This window comes from Schistocerca cancellata, chromosome 8 (assembly GCF_023864275.1).
Source record: "Schistocerca cancellata isolate TAMUIC-IGC-003103 chromosome 8, iqSchCanc2.1, whole genome shotgun sequence".
In the NCBI taxonomy this organism is placed as follows: Eukaryota; Metazoa; Arthropoda; class Insecta; order Orthoptera; family Acrididae; genus Schistocerca; species Schistocerca cancellata.
In genome coordinates this window covers 582,705,943-582,723,573 of record NC_064633.1, presented here as the reverse complement: position 1 = coordinate 582,723,573, position 17,631 = coordinate 582,705,943, and the positions used below count along the sequence as shown (strand labels likewise).

Here is a 17,631-nt window from a genome sequence, read left to right as displayed (position 1 = left end):
TACTAACTCCCTGCAAGAATTGAAGCAAATACACAAAAAGAGATTTCTGTTATGGATACTGAAAGACCAGTGGTAAAAACCACTAGTTTTCTAAACTGCGTAAAGATTAATTATAGCCTCTAACAAACTCTAAAATAGAGTTAATGTATGATAAATGTAGATAATATATACTCCTTTAGAAGGAAAACTAAATGTAAAACAATATGTTAGTTAAGAATATCTGCTACACCACTGGAGAAAGATCTGAAGGTGTTCTGCAAATAGACAAACTAGTCACCAATGTAAACATTTTTATGCAATCAAGAATGTTTAAATTTTTAACTTTAAAAGTTTCTTTACTTTTTAAAGTTTCTTGCTATTTCACATAACATACCAATATATTTTACTTCACAGATATTAAATTATCAAGAAGGATCAGTTATATTTTGTAGTGAGTACAAGTGCAATGAGAAGTATTAATTGAATCATAGAAAATGTGTGTTTATTCTAATGCTGGATCAACCTTCTGATAAATGCAGAACAGACTTTTACAGTATGTTCAACAAATTATGTATCCTTAGAATTGACACAAATAAACACACGAACAGTTCACCACTGACCATAAAGAGGCACAAAGTACAACTTACTGAAGATGGCAAGACTGAAAAACATATCTCACATTCTTCTGTTCCTGTTGCTGACCCCTTCCTTGGCAACTGCAAAATAAATAATTTCAATTATCAAATGATGACAAAGAATGCATGTAAATCTGATTCAAATGTCTCATCTTTTACAATGCATAAATTAACAGCAACAAACATTACCTCTAAAATAAAGTTATACTCTGCCAGTGAGTTTCATTACAGAAACAACCATGGCATCTCCCACAATGTCATAAGTCTTACAACTGCAAGCTCAGCAAGAAACATGGATGAGTCGCTGTAGAGTTTGGAAATGTACTGTCAGACTGATACTTTGATTTGGACCATAGGAAATGCTCCAATAACTTACTATGAGTGTGGTCACAAAAGGCAAGGGTCTGGGCGTGAGTTACAATCTCAAGTTGTTTATTCACACACTCTGTCAGATTGTGCATCCCATCATGAAGGAGTGCTTTCAAAAATGTGGAAGAAGCCAAGTTATACTTTGAAAACCATTGCTCCCCCTCCTACATTATTGAGCGGCCATTTGCATATAATAATTGAAACAAAGCATTTATGTAACTACACCTACAACATTTTGTGTAATTCATCTTTGTGGGTGGAATCTACGGCATGTTCAACTGTATTTCACTAATATACCATTACTAGATAATCCATTCAGCTGTTTTATGATGGTATTTAATTCACAAAATCAATTTTTAAAGTATACAATTTCATCTTCAGACGTGATTGTGGCAGAACTCAACTGAAAGAACACTGTATATTAAGTTATCAAAAAAGTAATCACACTGAAAATCAATAACACTACAGCTATAGCTACAAAACCACTACATGCTCTACTGCAATCATAAAATATGCCCGTTCTTCAGTGCACCCAGTGTGAATGTCAAACATATATGAGATCACCTGACAACAGTGTAATACCAGTACACAAAGTGCTATCAGCTCTCTATACACTGTCAAAAGTCAAAATCCATTTAATACAAACACTAGTTAAGCCAAATATATACATCTCCAAGTTCAATATTTTGTTAAATATAAGAGTGGGTAATAAGGTTTTTATTTTTACTTTGTTTTGGAACATTTGGGGATTTTCAATTTCCTGCTTGATATCTACCAGGAACTTGTTATCTGAAATATAAGACTCCACTTTGAACACCAGAAAGAGGCATGTTTTATACAAACTTTTGTTACATTCAGTATTCAGTTTATACATTCCAGAGTTAATCCTAACTCATTATGAATCAAGATTGTGACTGAGTACACTTATCTCGAAAGTCTTGCTTCATTGAAATTTTACTGTTGTTAAAATTGTCAGTGATCAGTGTCAAAAATTATGACAAAACATAGTACTATGATATTATGAAATTGGACAACACTTATATAAAAATGATTATTACAATTTCAAACTGAGCTTCAAGCAAACACATTGGGCATCTGAGGATTTGTTTCTTCCCACAGCCACTGTCTTTTGCTGGTTCAATGAATCAAAACATGAACTATATCCTCTTGAAGATAACAGTTAATCACCAGAAACTGTTGCTAATTTACTAATAAAGATTACAGATTTCCATGTTTGGAGAACAATGACAATGTTTCCCACATTTACTTATCTATTTGTTGTAGTCTTAAGGTTCAAATAGCAACCTTTACTGACATCCTATACAAGATTCTACAAGTTGCCAAACTCTGAAGTCAACAGATACCACATTGTACAATCCAGAGATGCGGGAGGCCCACAGTTTTTGAGTTTTTCCTGTTGGTGCCGGAAAGGTAAACAGATCAAAATCTATGTTCCATACTGTAATTAGCAAAATTGTTTATATCTAAACTGAGACCAAAGAGCAATCACAAGTATGGATTTTCCCTGCTGATCCAACGTGTGTGGATCGAGCAGAAGTGAAGAATGTACCTGGGGGATTAACATACTCATTACCACAAAAAAGTCACTGTCATCATTCTCCTCAGTCCTCAGACTTGAGGAAATTACATACAGGAATGAAGATAAACAAGGTGAGTGGGCAACTTCATAACTGCCTCAAAAGCACCCTTTAAGGATGTACAACAGAAGCAACAGACCAGTCTGTCAGAAGTATTCTGCCATCCTGAACACACTGAAAAGCACTCGAGCAAGCACACAAAGACAAGGTAGAACTGGGGTTGGATTAACTTGTCTTGTGTGGGTTAGCCAAAACACGAGCACTTCTCTGAGGGTGCGGAACACAAACCTGTATTCACCTTACATCCCAGCTCTGCCCTGGGAACAGTTGTGTCTGCCTATGAATTGTTTCTGAGCAATTTCCACAGGGAGATGTACAGAGCAGTGCTGAGTGTTTCAGACACTGTGTACTAGTGTGTACAACATGAAGGAGATAATGCTGCACAGATGTAAAAGTAAATTTGTAAACTGGCAACAACTTAACATTTCTTTCACCACACTTTCAGAGCAACTTCTGTGTTTCAATAATTTTCTTTATGTAGCATGCCACAGCTGTTAAAGGACACTGTAATGGTTCTATCTTGGTTGCTGCCAAGTATTTATATTATTACATTTTGCACAATTAGCAAGTTTTGGTCTTACACGGCATTCCCAAATGCTGTAAGTGCCAACAACATGTTGTAATATGTGATTATTCAATTTATACCAGTGTACTTCACGATGAAAGAGTTCACAAGTGAACAGCCAGGTGTTCATGTCCAACGGGCACAATATTTCAGCAAGTGAACACGTTATCATCATCAGGTGTACTGATGAACTGACCATTGAGGCACCGGGCTTTTATCCCCCCCCCCCCCCCCCCCCGCCCGCTATGTGTCCCCAACGTGGTCCGCACCCCGGTGTGGAGTGTGTGCAGCATCCGTTCCATTAGCGATCCACGCCCAGGGGTGCGTGCCAGCCAACCAGGTCAAGTCCTGGATGTGGCAATGGATTGATGGTGTCACATGAGCCACAGCGGACTCTGCGCAAAGAAAGGCCGCTGGACATCAGACATCAAAATTCGAGTGTTTATCAGAATGACAACCTGCTTAGGCTCTCTGCAATACTATAATCAATATCATGGCGAGGCAAGTGGATGACGACGCGCTCTCAGTTCTTAAGAGAGGACTCAACTTTGCACCAACTCCTAAATCCACATCTATCATGGATATCATCAGTGCAGTGGAGCAGGCATCTGTGTGACTTGCAGCTCAAGAAGTACATCACGAAACCTGTCGTCCACACTGTAGTCTTACCAGATGACAAGGGCAACACAACTGTGATCTTACCTCATCAGGATTACATTGGGAAAATGTGGGGCTTCCTAGAAGACATCGCATACTGGAGGATCAACACTGATTCTATCAAGAGAGTGGAAGGGAAGACCATGGCTCTTCTCAGGGAATGCGGCTTACCAGACGATGTTGTGAAGAAGCTGCAACAGAGAGCATGTGTTCCACCAATAATTTACAGATCCCGAAGGCACACAAAGAGGGAGCGCCTTTGCGTCAGATTGTCAGCAACATTTGTGCTCTGACGTACTCACTTGGAAAGTACCTGAAGGATACACTTAGCCCTTATGTTGTAAAACATCCACATCATATTCGCGACTCAGTGGATTTTGTCAGGCATCTTAACAACTTCGTAATTCAGACATCCTTGTGAATTTTGATGTTCTCTCTCTTCATGAAGGTGCCTTTGCTGGAATCCTTGGAAATTATTGGTCAGAAATTTGACACAGAGATAACCAACCTTTTTAGGCACATCCTGATGTTGACATACTTTTTCTTCAGTGGCAGATACTACAAGCAGACGGGGAAGTAGTAGCCATGGGGAGTCCACTTTCAGCAGATATCGCCAACTTGTTCATGAAACATTTCGAGGAGGAAGGCCTTGATTCAGGGCAGTGGAAACCTACCTGTTTGTACTGCTACATTGATGACACCTTTGTCATATGGCCACATGGTAGATCAAGCTGAATGGTTCCCTCACACATCTCAGTTCTAAACACCAGAACATCAAGTTTATCATGGAAGTTGAAGTGGATAGAGTTCTCCCCTTTCTGGGTGTCCTCGTTAAAAGAAGAGCAGATGACACATTGGGCCACAGCGTGTACCATAAGACACACACTGATCTTTAAGTACATGCAAAAATCTGCCACCATCCAGTGCAGAGGAACGGTGTCATCAAAACACTGGTCCACAGGGCCCACATCCTGACTGACAATGAGAGCCTTAACCAAGAATTTTAACGTCTGAGGTCAGTTTTGCAGACAAATGGCGCTACACAGAGAAGCAAATTCGGACAGCTCTACGTCCCTCACCAACTGTACAACTGGAGGAAACAGAAGAGGAAACTCAGCAGGATGGGGGCATAGCATTTATTCTGTTCTGTGGTGCTTTATCGAGAAATATGGTCAAAATCTTCAAGAACATCAAGTGAAGACTGTCTTCCGCCCACCAATTAAGACACAAGCACTGCTTGATAATGCCATGGAAAATCTAGGACTACAGAAATCCGGGGTCTACCAGATCCCCTGTGAATGTGGCATGACTTACATATATCAAACCATGTATACTATGTACTATCGAAGATCGCTGCCAAGAATATCCACGGCACGCCAGACTGCAGCAGCCTAACAAGTTGGCGGCTTCTGAACATTGACTCTCCGAATTACAGATAATCAATTACGACCAGACGAAGGTTCTGACACTGAGATCCAAATATTGGGACTGTGTCATTAAAGAATCTATCAAGATTCGAGTACAGGAACTGTTGATCAATCGAGACAGCAGTTACATCCTTAGTAAGACCTGGCAACACACTCTGAATCTGATTAAAAGGAGAGAGAAGACATCCCACCACGAACTGACTTCAAGAGCAGGCATAGGTATTTAGAAGATACCGCCGGCACGTGCCTCTCGGTGCGAAACACAAATGGAACGGGTGCTGGACACACTGCGCCTGGGCGGCGACTGTAGTGTTTCGGGATATTTGTAAACATCCCAACATGCCACTGGAAAGCCATCAACAAGAGATGCTCGTGAGTAAACTGAATAAGAATAAATAATGCCTGTTTTCCTTTCTTGTATGGAGTGAATGTGGAGCACTGGTGGAGCCAGCATGAAGGAACCAGTAAAAATGGTATTACAACCATTGGTTGTCTGGGAGTGATTTGTGCCATGTGCAGCAAGTGCCTGAATCTCAGAGCCATGGAGTAAATGATGCATCAACAAGGGTGTAATGAACAACTGAAGAGCGGTAGTTGTTTTTCTGTTTTTTTCTCTCAGGTCTTACAGTATACATGTATGGATGTTTGTGTTGTGGCGTAGCAAGAGCCACGCCACTCGGAGGTAGCCGAAAGGCACGCGATGTAATGCAGACGGGCGTGAATTCTGGAACAGGATAACTATTGAATGGTAGCAAGAAAAGTACGTAGTTGCTTTATACTTAACTTTTATTCTCTGATGAATACAGCGTTCTTCTTGAGACATTTATACTATAACTCTCAAAGTAGGTAAGGCTAATGGCGCCTTGCTAGGTCGTAGTCATGTGCTTAGCTGAAGGCTATTCTAACTGTCTCTCGGCAAATGAGAGGAAGGCCTCGTACGTCTAGTCGCTAGCAATGTCGTCCGTACAACTGGGACGAGTGCTGGTCCGTCTTTCTAGACCTGCCATGTGGTGGCGCTAGGTCTGCTAGTACTGACGGTGGCGACACGCGGGTCCAACATGTACTAATTGACCGCGGCCGATTTAAGCTACCACCTAGCAAGTGTGGTGTCTGGCGGTGACACCACAGTTTGAATGTACTCAAGAGAGTGGTATTACTGAAGCAATTGTTAGTTGTGTTGTGAAAAGTAATAGTGAAAATGTTGGGCCAAATACAGCCCTGTTTGTGAGAAGTGTGGCTATTTATTTAGTAGCACAATAGAGAGAACTTATGGAAGCATTCCGGGAATCTTCACTTCAGTTGGATTGACAGGGAGGTGGCACGACACGGGGACCACCAAAACACTACTCTGAGAAGAGAGGATGAAGGTAATACTACTTTCAAGTAGCGCAATAGAGAGAACTTACGGAAGCATTCCAGTAATCTTCACTTCAGTTGGATTGACAGGGAGGTGGCACGACACGGGGATCACCAAAACACTACTCTGAGAAGAGAGGATGAAGGTAATACTACTTTCATCTGGTGATGTATTGGGACCGGCAAAATATTGGGGTGGAAATTTACATTTATCCAGGAAATGGCATATCAATAATTTCAGAGGAATGGCTGTTAAGTGGAAAAATAAAGGAATTTCCTAAGTTACCTGTTAAGGGAGTACATACTGTAGGTATTACAGGTACTAAGAGTAATGTAGTGAAATGGGAAACAATGATTACTTTTGGAATAGATCAATTGGTGTTTGAACAAACCATGTTAATAGCCCCTAAAATAAATATGCAAGTATTAGTAGGAATAGATTGGTTAATGAAATATGCAGTGGTAATAGACTTTCACAGTGGTGGTTGTAGGTGCAATCTAGGTAACTATAATAAAGAGATCTTATTTAAGACAGATCACTGTCCAGGACTAAATGGGAGAAATAATTTATGGTTCATAGAGAATATATCTATTTACTCACATCATAAATTAGGAGGGGAGAAAGGACAAGCAAACAAGTACTAAATAGTATTTGACATGACTATAACAGTAGGATGACAAATAGAAAGATAGGATAGAGGTACAGAAAATGGATTCACAGAAGAGGGCAGTAGAAACAGTAATGTTTTGAATCGTTAAGCTAGCTGGAGCTTGGGTTTTAAGAAAAGAGAGAACAAAAGAAAGGATAGAGTGAAATTAAGAATACTTAGACATGTAATGAGTTTAAATATGAAGTAGGTAGTAAGCGAAAAACTTAACACCTGAAATAGAGTAAAGACATGGAAGTCAAAAGGGAACCTCAAAGTAATATGGGAGAAAGAAGAAGGAAAGGTAATGGAAGATATAAATACATCTGAAATGTGGAGTGTACTCTCTAATTAGGAATGATGAATAAAAGGCAGTAAGCACACCTAAGAAAAGTTGACCTATGACAAGTAATATGTTTGTATTACTATGCATGTTCCTCAGATACCTCGGCTGATCGAGAAAAGATAGCCATACTCTTAAAGAAAGTAACAAGCTATGAGAAATAATATTACAAATATCAAGAAAATGAATGAATCCTACCAAACAGGAACAAAGTAGTTAAGTAATTAAGAAAACATAGTCAAGAGTGATCATTAATGATTATAAAAAGTTATGTTGGAGAAATTATGTAAAGGTAGCTTAAAGATGTAAGAGTAGGATAATAGAATTGTTAAAAAGAACATGTATGTAACTTGAGACTTAAGCAAGATATCTCTTGTCTGAATGGCGGAACATGTACTGTTTCAGGATATTTGTAAACATCCCAACACTCCATTGCAAAGCTGTCGATAAGAGATGCTCATGAGTAAATTGAATAAGGATAAATATAGTGGGAAAGAGAAACTGTTTGTTTTCCTTTCTTGTATGCAGTGAAGGTGGAGCAGTGGTGGAGCCAGTGAGAAGGGGACCAGTAAAAATGGTATTACAGCCACTGGTCGTCCGGGAGTCATTTGTGCCATGGTGCAGCAAATGCCTGATCTGAGAGCTATGGAGTAAACGACACACCAACAAGGTTGTAATGAACAACTGAAGGGCGATAGTTTGTTTTTCTGCCCCCCCTCCCTCCCCCCCCCCCCAGGTCTTACAGTACACACGTACGGATGTTTGAATGTACTCAAGAGAGTGGTATTACCGTATCAATTGTTAGTTGTGTTGTGGAAAGTAATAGTGAAAATGCTGGGCCAAATATAGCCCTGTTTGTGAGAAGTGTTGCTATTTATTTGGTAGCACAACAAAGAAAATTTGCAGAAGCATTCCAGGAATCTTCACTTCAGTTGAATTGACAGGGAGGTGACACGGCATGGAAGGATTTGGATGACCAAAAAAACTACTCTGACAGGGTGTATATGCGGACAAGGAAAAAAAATTCCCGGATTTTTCCCGGAATTCCCAGTTAAGAATACTCCTGGATGAAAACACACTTTTCCCATTTTATTAAGTGACAGTTTATTTTCCCTCGGAACTGTAAAACTTATCAATCCTTTGAACAGTTATGTTTTTATACACGGGCATAGAATTCCCCAGCACTTTAGAAAACGAAACTCAATGAAGAAAACTCCTTTTGGAAAGCTTTTTGATGTGCAGTAACATGTACGCTGCATATTTTTGTATTACGAAAGTATAAATTCGAATTCGAATTCCACCAAACACCGCATGTTACTTTCCGAACCATTGTAATCGAGATTGTGATGCGCTTTTGTAAGCCAGTCATAGCTCATGTCACATGATCCCACTAGCCGATGACAGCGGATATTCAGACCACAGGACACGTGATGTCAGCTAAAAGCAACATCACTGTTAAGGATATACAAAAAGGAATAACGACATGAGTGTCTGATCTTCTAGGCTCGAAATACTTCTAAATGGCTCATCATAAAACGCTATGCGATTTAAGAAATTCATCGTATATTCTTGCACATAGTTTAAATTGCGTAAAAGGAAATTTACTTTGAAAGTAACACTTTTCAAACCACCATTTGCAATATTGTCCCTTTTTTTTTGTGGTTTTAGGGCGCACAACTTCAATGGTCATTAGCGCCCTGACAACGTTAAGAATGCACCGCGAGGCACAAGTTTAAAACAACAACTAAAAAGGAAAACACGATAAAAGACAGACTGACAGGCATAGGATTAAAAAACAGCATCATCAAATGTCCTTAGAGAGGTTGGTCAAATTGATAAAACGAAGAACACGAGCAACTGCTCGTGGGTCATCCGCTAAAATGGTTTCGAAAGTACTTGGCAGGTTAAGATCTAGACGCAGTGTGTTAAATTCTGGACAGGACATGAAAATGTGTCGAACCGTCAGCAAGTGCCCACATGGGCAGAACGGCGCCGGCGCAGCCGTCAGCAGATGGCGATGGCTGAACCGGCAGTGTCCAATTCTTAACCGGGCCAAAACTACCTCCTCCCGCCGAGAAGGGCGTGAGGAGGACGTCCAAGCCACGGGAAGAGGTTTTATGGCCCGAAGCTTGTTGTCTGTAAGTGCAGCCCAATCGGCATGCCACAGCGATAAAATGCGCTGACAAATGAGCCTGCTAAAATCGGACGAAGGGACACAACAAGAAGCTGTCCGAGGCTGGAGGACCGCAGCCTTGGCCGCGGCATCTGCAGCTTCGTTCCCAGGGATACCGACATGGCCAGGAACCCACATAAAGCTAACCGGAGAACCGATGTCCACCAGCTGCTGAAGAGAGCGTTGGATCCGGTGTACAAAAGGGTGAACCGGGTACGGATCACTGAGGCTCTGGATGGCGCTCAGGGAGTCGGAGCAGATGACATAAGCAGAATATCGGTGGCGGCAGATGTAAAGAACAGCCTGGTAGAGGGCAAAGAGCTCAGCTGAGAAGACCGAACAATGGTCATGGAGCCGGTATTTGAAACTGTGTGCCCCGACAATAAAGGAACACCCGACCCCGTCATTGGTCTTAGAGCCATCTGTATAAATGAAAGTCATGTTGATGAACGTCGAACGAAGTTCCAAAAAACGGGAGTGGTAGACCGAACCGGGGGTAACCTCTTTTGGGAGCGAGCTGAGGTCAAGGTGAACGCGGACCTGAGCCTGGAGCCAAGGTTGCGTGTGGCTCTCGCCCACTCGAAAGGTTGCAGGGAGTGAAAAATTAAGGTGTTGAAGGAGGCGACGAAAGCGAACTCCAGGGGGTAGCAGGGCAGAGACATACAACCCGTATTGACGGTCGAGAGAGTCGTCAAAAAAGGAACGATAAGACGGATGGTCGGGCATTGACAGTAGCCGACAGGCATACCGACAAAGCAGTATATCGCGCCGGTAGGTGAGTGGCAATTCACCAGCGTCAGCATGAAGACTCTCTACGGGACTAGTATAAAATGCTCCGATCGCAAGTCGTAAACCCCGATGTTGTATGGAGTTGAGGCGGCGTAAGATGGATGGCCGTGCAGAGGAGTATACGAAGCTCCCATAATCCAGCTTGGAGCGGACGATTGACCGATATAGACGAAGTAGGACGGTTCGATCCGCTCCCCACGACATACCACTGAGAACACGGAGGACATTTAAAGAACGGGTACAACGGGCGGCCAAATATGACACATGTGGAGACCAGCTAAGTTTCCTGTCAAATGTAAGGCCTAAAAATTTGGTTGTCTCCATGATTGGGAGAGCAACGGGACCGAGTCGTAAGGACGGTGGGAGAAACTCTTTGTAGCGCCAGAAGTTAATACAGACTGTCTTCTCAGCAGAAAAACGGAAGCCATTGGCGACACTCCAGGAGTAAAGACGGTCAAGAGAACACTGAAGACAGTGCTCCAGGACACGTGTACACTGCACGCTGCAATAGATGGTAAAATCGACCACGAAAAGGGAGCCTGACACATCAGCTGGGAGGCAATCCATTATTGGATTGATCGCGATGGCGAAGAGAGCGACGCTCAAAACTGAGCCCTGTGGCACCCCATTCTTCTGGCGAAAGGTGTCGGACAGGACAGAACCCACACGTACCCTGAACTGTCGATCCATTAAAAAGGAACGAATAAAAAGAGGGAGGCGACCGCGAAGGCCCCATGTATGCATGGTGCGGAGAATGCCCGCCCTCCAACAGGTGTCGTAAGCCTTCTCCAAATCAAAGAACACAGCCGCGGTCGGGCGCTTCCGCAAGAAGTTATTCATAATGAAGGTCGACAAGGTAACCAGATGGTCAACAGCAGAGCGGCGCCTACGAAATCCACATTGTACGTTGGTAAGTAGGCGTCGAGACTCGAGCAGCCAAACCAATCGAGAGTTAACCATTAGCTCCATCACTTTACAGACACAGCTGGTAAGCGAGGTAGGTCGATAACTGGAAGGCAAGTGCTTGTCCTTCCCCGGCTTAGGAATCGGGACAACAATAGACTCGCGCCAGCATGCGGGAACATGTCCCTCAATCCAGATGCGATTGTATGTACGAAGAAGAAAACCTTTACCCGCAGGAGAAAGGTTCTTCAGCATCTGAATATGAATAGAATCAGGCCCTGGAGCGGAGGACCGTGATCGGCCAAGTGCGTTTTCGAGTTCCCACATGGTGAATGGGGCATTATAACTATCACAATTCGAGGAGCGGAAGTTAGGTGGCCTAGCCTCCTCTGCCTGTTTGCGGGGGAGGAAGGCAGGGTGGTAATGAGCGGAGCTCGAAACCTCTGCGAAAAAGCGGCCGAAGGCATTGGAGACAGCCTCAGGGGCCACAAGGACGTCATTCGCGACCTTCAAGCCAGAAACTGGTGAGTGGGCTTTAGTGCCAGATAGCCGGCGCAGGCTACCCCAGACAACAGAAGAAGGAGTAAAACTGTTGAAGGTGCTTGTGAAAGCAGCCCAGCTGGCTTTCTTGCTTTCTTTAATAATACGACGACACTGAGCACGTAATCGTTTATAATTGATACAATTCGCCACTGTAGGGTGGCGTTTAAAGGTGCGTAAAGCACGTCGACGAGCACGTAAAGCGTCTCTACATGCTGCGGACCACCAGGGGACCGGTACGCGACGTGGAGAAGAAGTAGGGTGAGGGATGGAATATTCAGCAGCAGCGAGAATGACTTCCGTGAGGTGGGCGATCTGACGATCGCAGCTTGGGAAGGTTTGATCCTTAAAGGTCGCCCTGGAAGAGAAGAGCCCCCAGTCTGCCTTGGAGATGGTCCAACTAGAGGAGCACGGAGAGGGGGTATGCTGCAGGAGATGGATAACACACGGGAAGTGGTCGCTCGAATATGTATCAGAAAGTGCATACCACTCAAACCGGCGTGCAAGTTGGGGAGTACATATGGAGAGGTCTAAATGGGAATAGGTGTGAGATGTGTCCGAAAGAAAAGTAGGGGCGCCAGTATTGAGGCAGACAAGATTGAGCTGGTTGAAAAGGTCTGCTAACAAGGAGCCCCTTGGGCAGGATGCTGGAGAGCCCCAAAGGGGATGGTGGGCACTGAAGTCTCCAGTTAACAAAAATGGTGCAGGTAGCTGAGAAATAAGTTGCATCATGTCTGCCCTGGTAACGGCAGATGACGATGGAGTGTAAACGGTACAAAAGGAAAACGTAAAAGTGGGGAGAGTAATGCGGATGGCAACTGCCTGCAGGCCGGTGTGCAACGTGATGGGATCGTAGTAAATATCATCCCGGACCAGCAACATAACCCCTCCATGAGCTGGGATACCTACCATAGGGGGTAGGTCAAAACGCACAGAGGTGTAGTGTGCCAAGGCAATTTGATCGCATGGGCGTAGCTTCGTTTCCTGGAGGGCTACGACGAGCGGACGGTGCAAGCGGAGCAGCAACTTCAAGTCCTCTCGGTTGGAGCGAATGCTGCGAATATTCCAGTGAATAAGTGCCATCGTAAGAAAAGGAAGATGAAAGAAGGGGTCACCTCGAAGGCCGCTGAGGGCCTGGCTTCGAGCGAGCACTGCCGCCGCTATCAGTAGGCGGACAGTCATCGTCCATTGGGTCGATAGGTTCATCGGCCATCTCGGGAGGATGGCCGGGAGGGGGAGCTTCCTCCGCTGGTGAACGGCCAGATGTTCGGCTACCAGCGGTGCGGCCAGGCGAAACGGATGACGGCCTGGGGCGGCAACCGCTGGGTGGCGCAGGAGAAGAAATGCGCCGTGGCGGAGAAGGAGAACTGTGCTTCCTATGAGCCTTTTTGGAAGGACGTTTGGTGGAAGTACCAGTCGAAGGCTGGGAGGTCGAGGTACGTAGGAAGTCTGCACGGGATGGTTCCTTCTTGAAGGCCCGTGCATCTGACTTCGGGGTCTTCGTCTTAGCAGAAGCTGATGAAGGGGCTGGTGTCTGTGGGGTGATGGGAGGAAGAGGAGACGTCGACCGCGCGATCTTAGCACTGGCCGAACGGACGACCGTGGTGCTGAAGGTCAGATCGCATGTCTGGGTTGCTACCTCCCTGGTAGTCCGAGGAGAGGCGAGGACAGTACTGTATTTCCCCGCTGGGAGCAGCGCGGGCTTCCTACTAGCCAATAGCTTGCGAGCAGCCGAGGTGGACACTTTCACTTTGACCCGAATTTCTTGGATACAGCGTTCTTCCTTATAGACAGGACAGTCGCGGGAGGATGCGGCATGGTCACCCTGACAGTTCACACAACGAGGAGACGGAGGTGGACAGTCACCCTCATGGGCATCCCTGCCACAAGTGACACATTTAGCCGCATTGGAACAAGACTGTCGAGTGTGATTGAAACGCTGACACTGGTAGCAGAGCATAGGTGTCGGGACATAGGGGCGAACAGAAGTAACCTCGTAGCCCGCCTTGATGCGCGATGGCAGCTTAACACTATCGAAGGTCAATAAAAGTGTCTGGGTCGGTACAAGGTCATTGTTGACCTTTTTCATGACCCTATGGACAGCCGTCACGCCCTGCTCAGCGAGGAAAGATTGAATCTCCTCGTGAGTCAATCCGTCGAGGGAGCTAGTATAGACTACACCACGAGACGAATTCAAAGTTCGGTGGGCCTCCACCCGGACAGGGAGCGTGTACAGGAGTGTGGCCCGAAGCAGTTTCTGTGCCTGAAAGGCACTCTCAGTTTCTAGTAATAAGGTACCGTTACGCAACCTGGTACAAGATTTGACAGATCCGGCTATGGCATCTACGCCCTTCTGGATAACGAAAGGTTTTTTTTTTATTTTTTTTTATTTTTTTTTATTTTTTTTTAGGGCGCAAAACTTCTATGGTCATTAGCGCCCAGCCCGTGACTTAAGACAGTAAAAAACCGAAATTGAAAACCAGCAGCAATGGGAACAAACTCATAAAATTGGAGAAACTAAAAGTAGAAAGAATGCTTAAAAATCCATTACAGACAGGGGGTGAGTGTCCAACGAAAGGGTTGACAGAGGAAAAATCCTTTCCGTCCTCAGATCGAAAAACGACGAGGAACTGTGGGGCAGACAGTAGTACTTTTGTCACTGGTGGCTGGTCACGTTTCCATTTTTGGGCAGAAGTCGAAAGCGATGGAGTAGAATCCATTGCGGAGGAATCCCCCATGATTGCCAGCGTCTCCGATGGCGCGCTCCTTCCTTGTGGGGACTCTCTCAGAGGGCACTCCCGCCTTAGGTGAATGTTTACACCTCAGGTCACACCTCCCGAGAAACAGACGGAGGGACCAATCGGCATGGTCAGAAGGTATCAGCTCAGGCAATCACCCCTCCCCGGGCCTGGCCTTTACCAGGGGGTACGCGCGTGCCTTACATGTCTACCCAGGGCGGGTACTTACGCGTTACCCCGTCACTGGCTACGCGTGCGAACGCGTGGGTCGGCCTTCAGGCACGCACAGGGAGGAAGGAAGAAGAGGAAAAAGAAGAGAGAAAGGGAGAAAGAGGACAGACTGTCTCAAACGCCGAGGCGGAAACCAGAGAAGGCAAGGAGAAGAAGGCAATGAGAAGGCAAGGAGAAGAAGGCAATGAGAAGGCAAGGAGAAGAAGGCAATGAGAAGGCAAGGAGAAGAAGGCAATGAGAAGGCAAGGAGAAGTCAAGGGAAAGAGTAAGGAAGACAGTGAGGTGGAGAAGAGCAAAGAAAGGAACCAACAAAAGGAAGGAAGAAACGAGAAGTGAAAAACCAAAAAGACCACAATTATAGGTCGTGGAACCATCCGTCTCCGGACGCAGGCGCTAACTACCCCCGTGAGGGGGATGGACTCCTTTTAGTCGCCTCTTACGACAGGCAGGAATACCTCGGGCCTATTCTAATCCCCGGACCCGCAGGAGGGCAATATTGTCCTGTGAACTGTTAGTAATAGGTTCGTTTCAGTAGTCGTCAGAGAGCACCAGATAACAGGCACCACTGCAATTTGGCAGCTGCTATGATGCAGAAAGCCTGTACATTCGTACATGTAAAACATTAAAAGATCTTACACTATGTCGAAAAAAAAAAAAAAAAGAAGAAGAAGAAGACATCAGAGGATACTCCAAGAGCATCGGAATTTTGTGAACCATACTAAAATGGCACATTTAAAGTGCTTGCTTAAAGAGCACATTTGTATGCCCAGATTCCCAATGACGAAGACCTCGACCTGATATTAAGCTTTTCAGTGTGGGTTTCAGGATGTAAATTTTCTTTCAGTACCAGTACTGTATTAACTCATTTTTGATTCTTTATTATGGCATAGTGCCATACGTGCTAGAAGATGATAACGTGCACTTGAAATGCAGTGAGCAGTTGAAATTAGCCAATAGTGTCGAACTAAAGATTAATAAAAACCAAATTTCTTTAGAAAACCGACAAAAAAACTTCATTGTTCTACAAGGCGATAAATGCATGGCTGTCAGAGAAGTGGAAATAAAATCTGAAACTAACAACGTATATTAGCTTCCCGTGATTATGTAAATGTATTTTAATTCATTTGATAGCTCCTGGACATAAATATCAATCTTGTTTTCATTTGATGTGAGAGGAAACAGCAAAATCACTAAATGTAAACACGGGTCACGTGCAGGCTACACACTTCCCCACTATAATTCAGACTGCTCTGCACATCAGCCTCGGATCTCGATATTTCCGAACCGGGGCAATACTAAGATACTGCCGCACCCCGGGTGCATCTAGCTGCTTGCTGTGACTGCTTCCATAGCCAACAGCCACATTTCTGTAGCCAGAAGTGGGAGAAGGTACTACTCGTACACCACTCAATTGCGCACGCACATGAGCCTGCTCGTAACTGCTAAAATGAATCTAATGTAAACAGTTGCGACGTCACGCATCAGAGGCAATCTGTTGTTATGAAGCATTGCATAGTCTTCCTAAAGCCTTTGACACATTTTGCTGTTGGCAAACGCTTGTATGAGCTCTGTGTTTTTTTGTTGTATATGGCACATTTCCTTCGCAATTTATGTTTTATTTTCGTTTTTTTCTCGTTCAGGTTTTATTTTTGCAGTATTATTCTGCAGTAGCAGGATACAGTAATATCTTCTGTTAGAGTAGCGATTCTTACCAGTCAAAATTACAAAAATTTCACTGAAAACTAAAACAACGAAAACTTCGCAGGCTTTTCTGCGTTTTCTCCCGGATCAAAAAATTCCCAGGTTTTTCCCGGATCTCCCGGTTGTCCCGGGCCGTATACACCCTGTCTGAGAAGAGAGGATAAAGGTACTACTACTTTCATCTGATGGTGTATTAGGGTTGTCAAAATATTGCCCTGTTATATCAGCTAGGGACACAACTTCTCACTACTGCTGGTACAAGACTCACCACAAATCTTAAAAAATAAATAGCAGCAGGAAAAGATGGAAAAATGCACCCCATACGGCAACCCTGGTAAACGCGAACGGAGAATGCACCAGCAAGTAAGTGCAGAAAATTATTTGAGTCAGAATTACGGCTCCAAAGAATAGAAGATAGAGAAGTTGCTTCTGGCAACTAGGGATCAACAACAGTGCCTTATAACGCACGTAACAATAAATCTAAAATAATTAAGAGCTTCTTTTGAACGAACTGTCAAAGAACAAATATTAAACAGATATATGAATGGAAAATATAATTTACTGTCACAAACCTGAAACAGAAAGAATAAAGAAGACAGTGGCAGCAGAAAGTGCACTCATATTATAAGCAATGAGTGCATGAAATTAGTTCAAAACTTAACAAAATTGTTTCAACTGAATAACGCATACGGCGGACATCGTTGCAGCGGGATTTATCAACGCAGAACAGCGAGCAGTTACACGAGTACGGGGTGTTGTGTAGTCCAGTCAATGGCAGCACACAGCACAAGACAGAAGTCGGCTTTGGCTGTTCTACAACCAGCATGCAGTTCACAGTTCAGCAGAAGGATGAGCCATGAACATTTAAAAAGTAGGAACAGTTCTGTGAGTATAGGGTTTAATGTTAATATTGTCGACTA

The 17,631-nt window shown here is 44.2% G+C and overlaps 1 protein-coding gene across 3 annotated transcripts in view; it reads right to left on the bottom strand.

Annotated features, from left to right (window-relative positions):
• LOC126095216 (E3 ubiquitin-protein ligase ariadne-1) overlaps positions 1–17,631 on the bottom strand; it is a 100,881-nt gene that overhangs the window by 62,388 nt on the left and 20,862 nt on the right. For all 3 annotated transcript variants that reach the window (XM_049909954.1, XM_049909953.1, XM_049909952.1), the window contains exon 4: positions 627–695. In XM_049909954.1, the coding sequence (XP_049765911.1) occupies positions 627–695 (69 nt within the window). The remainder of the gene's footprint in view (positions 1–626; positions 696–17,631) is intronic.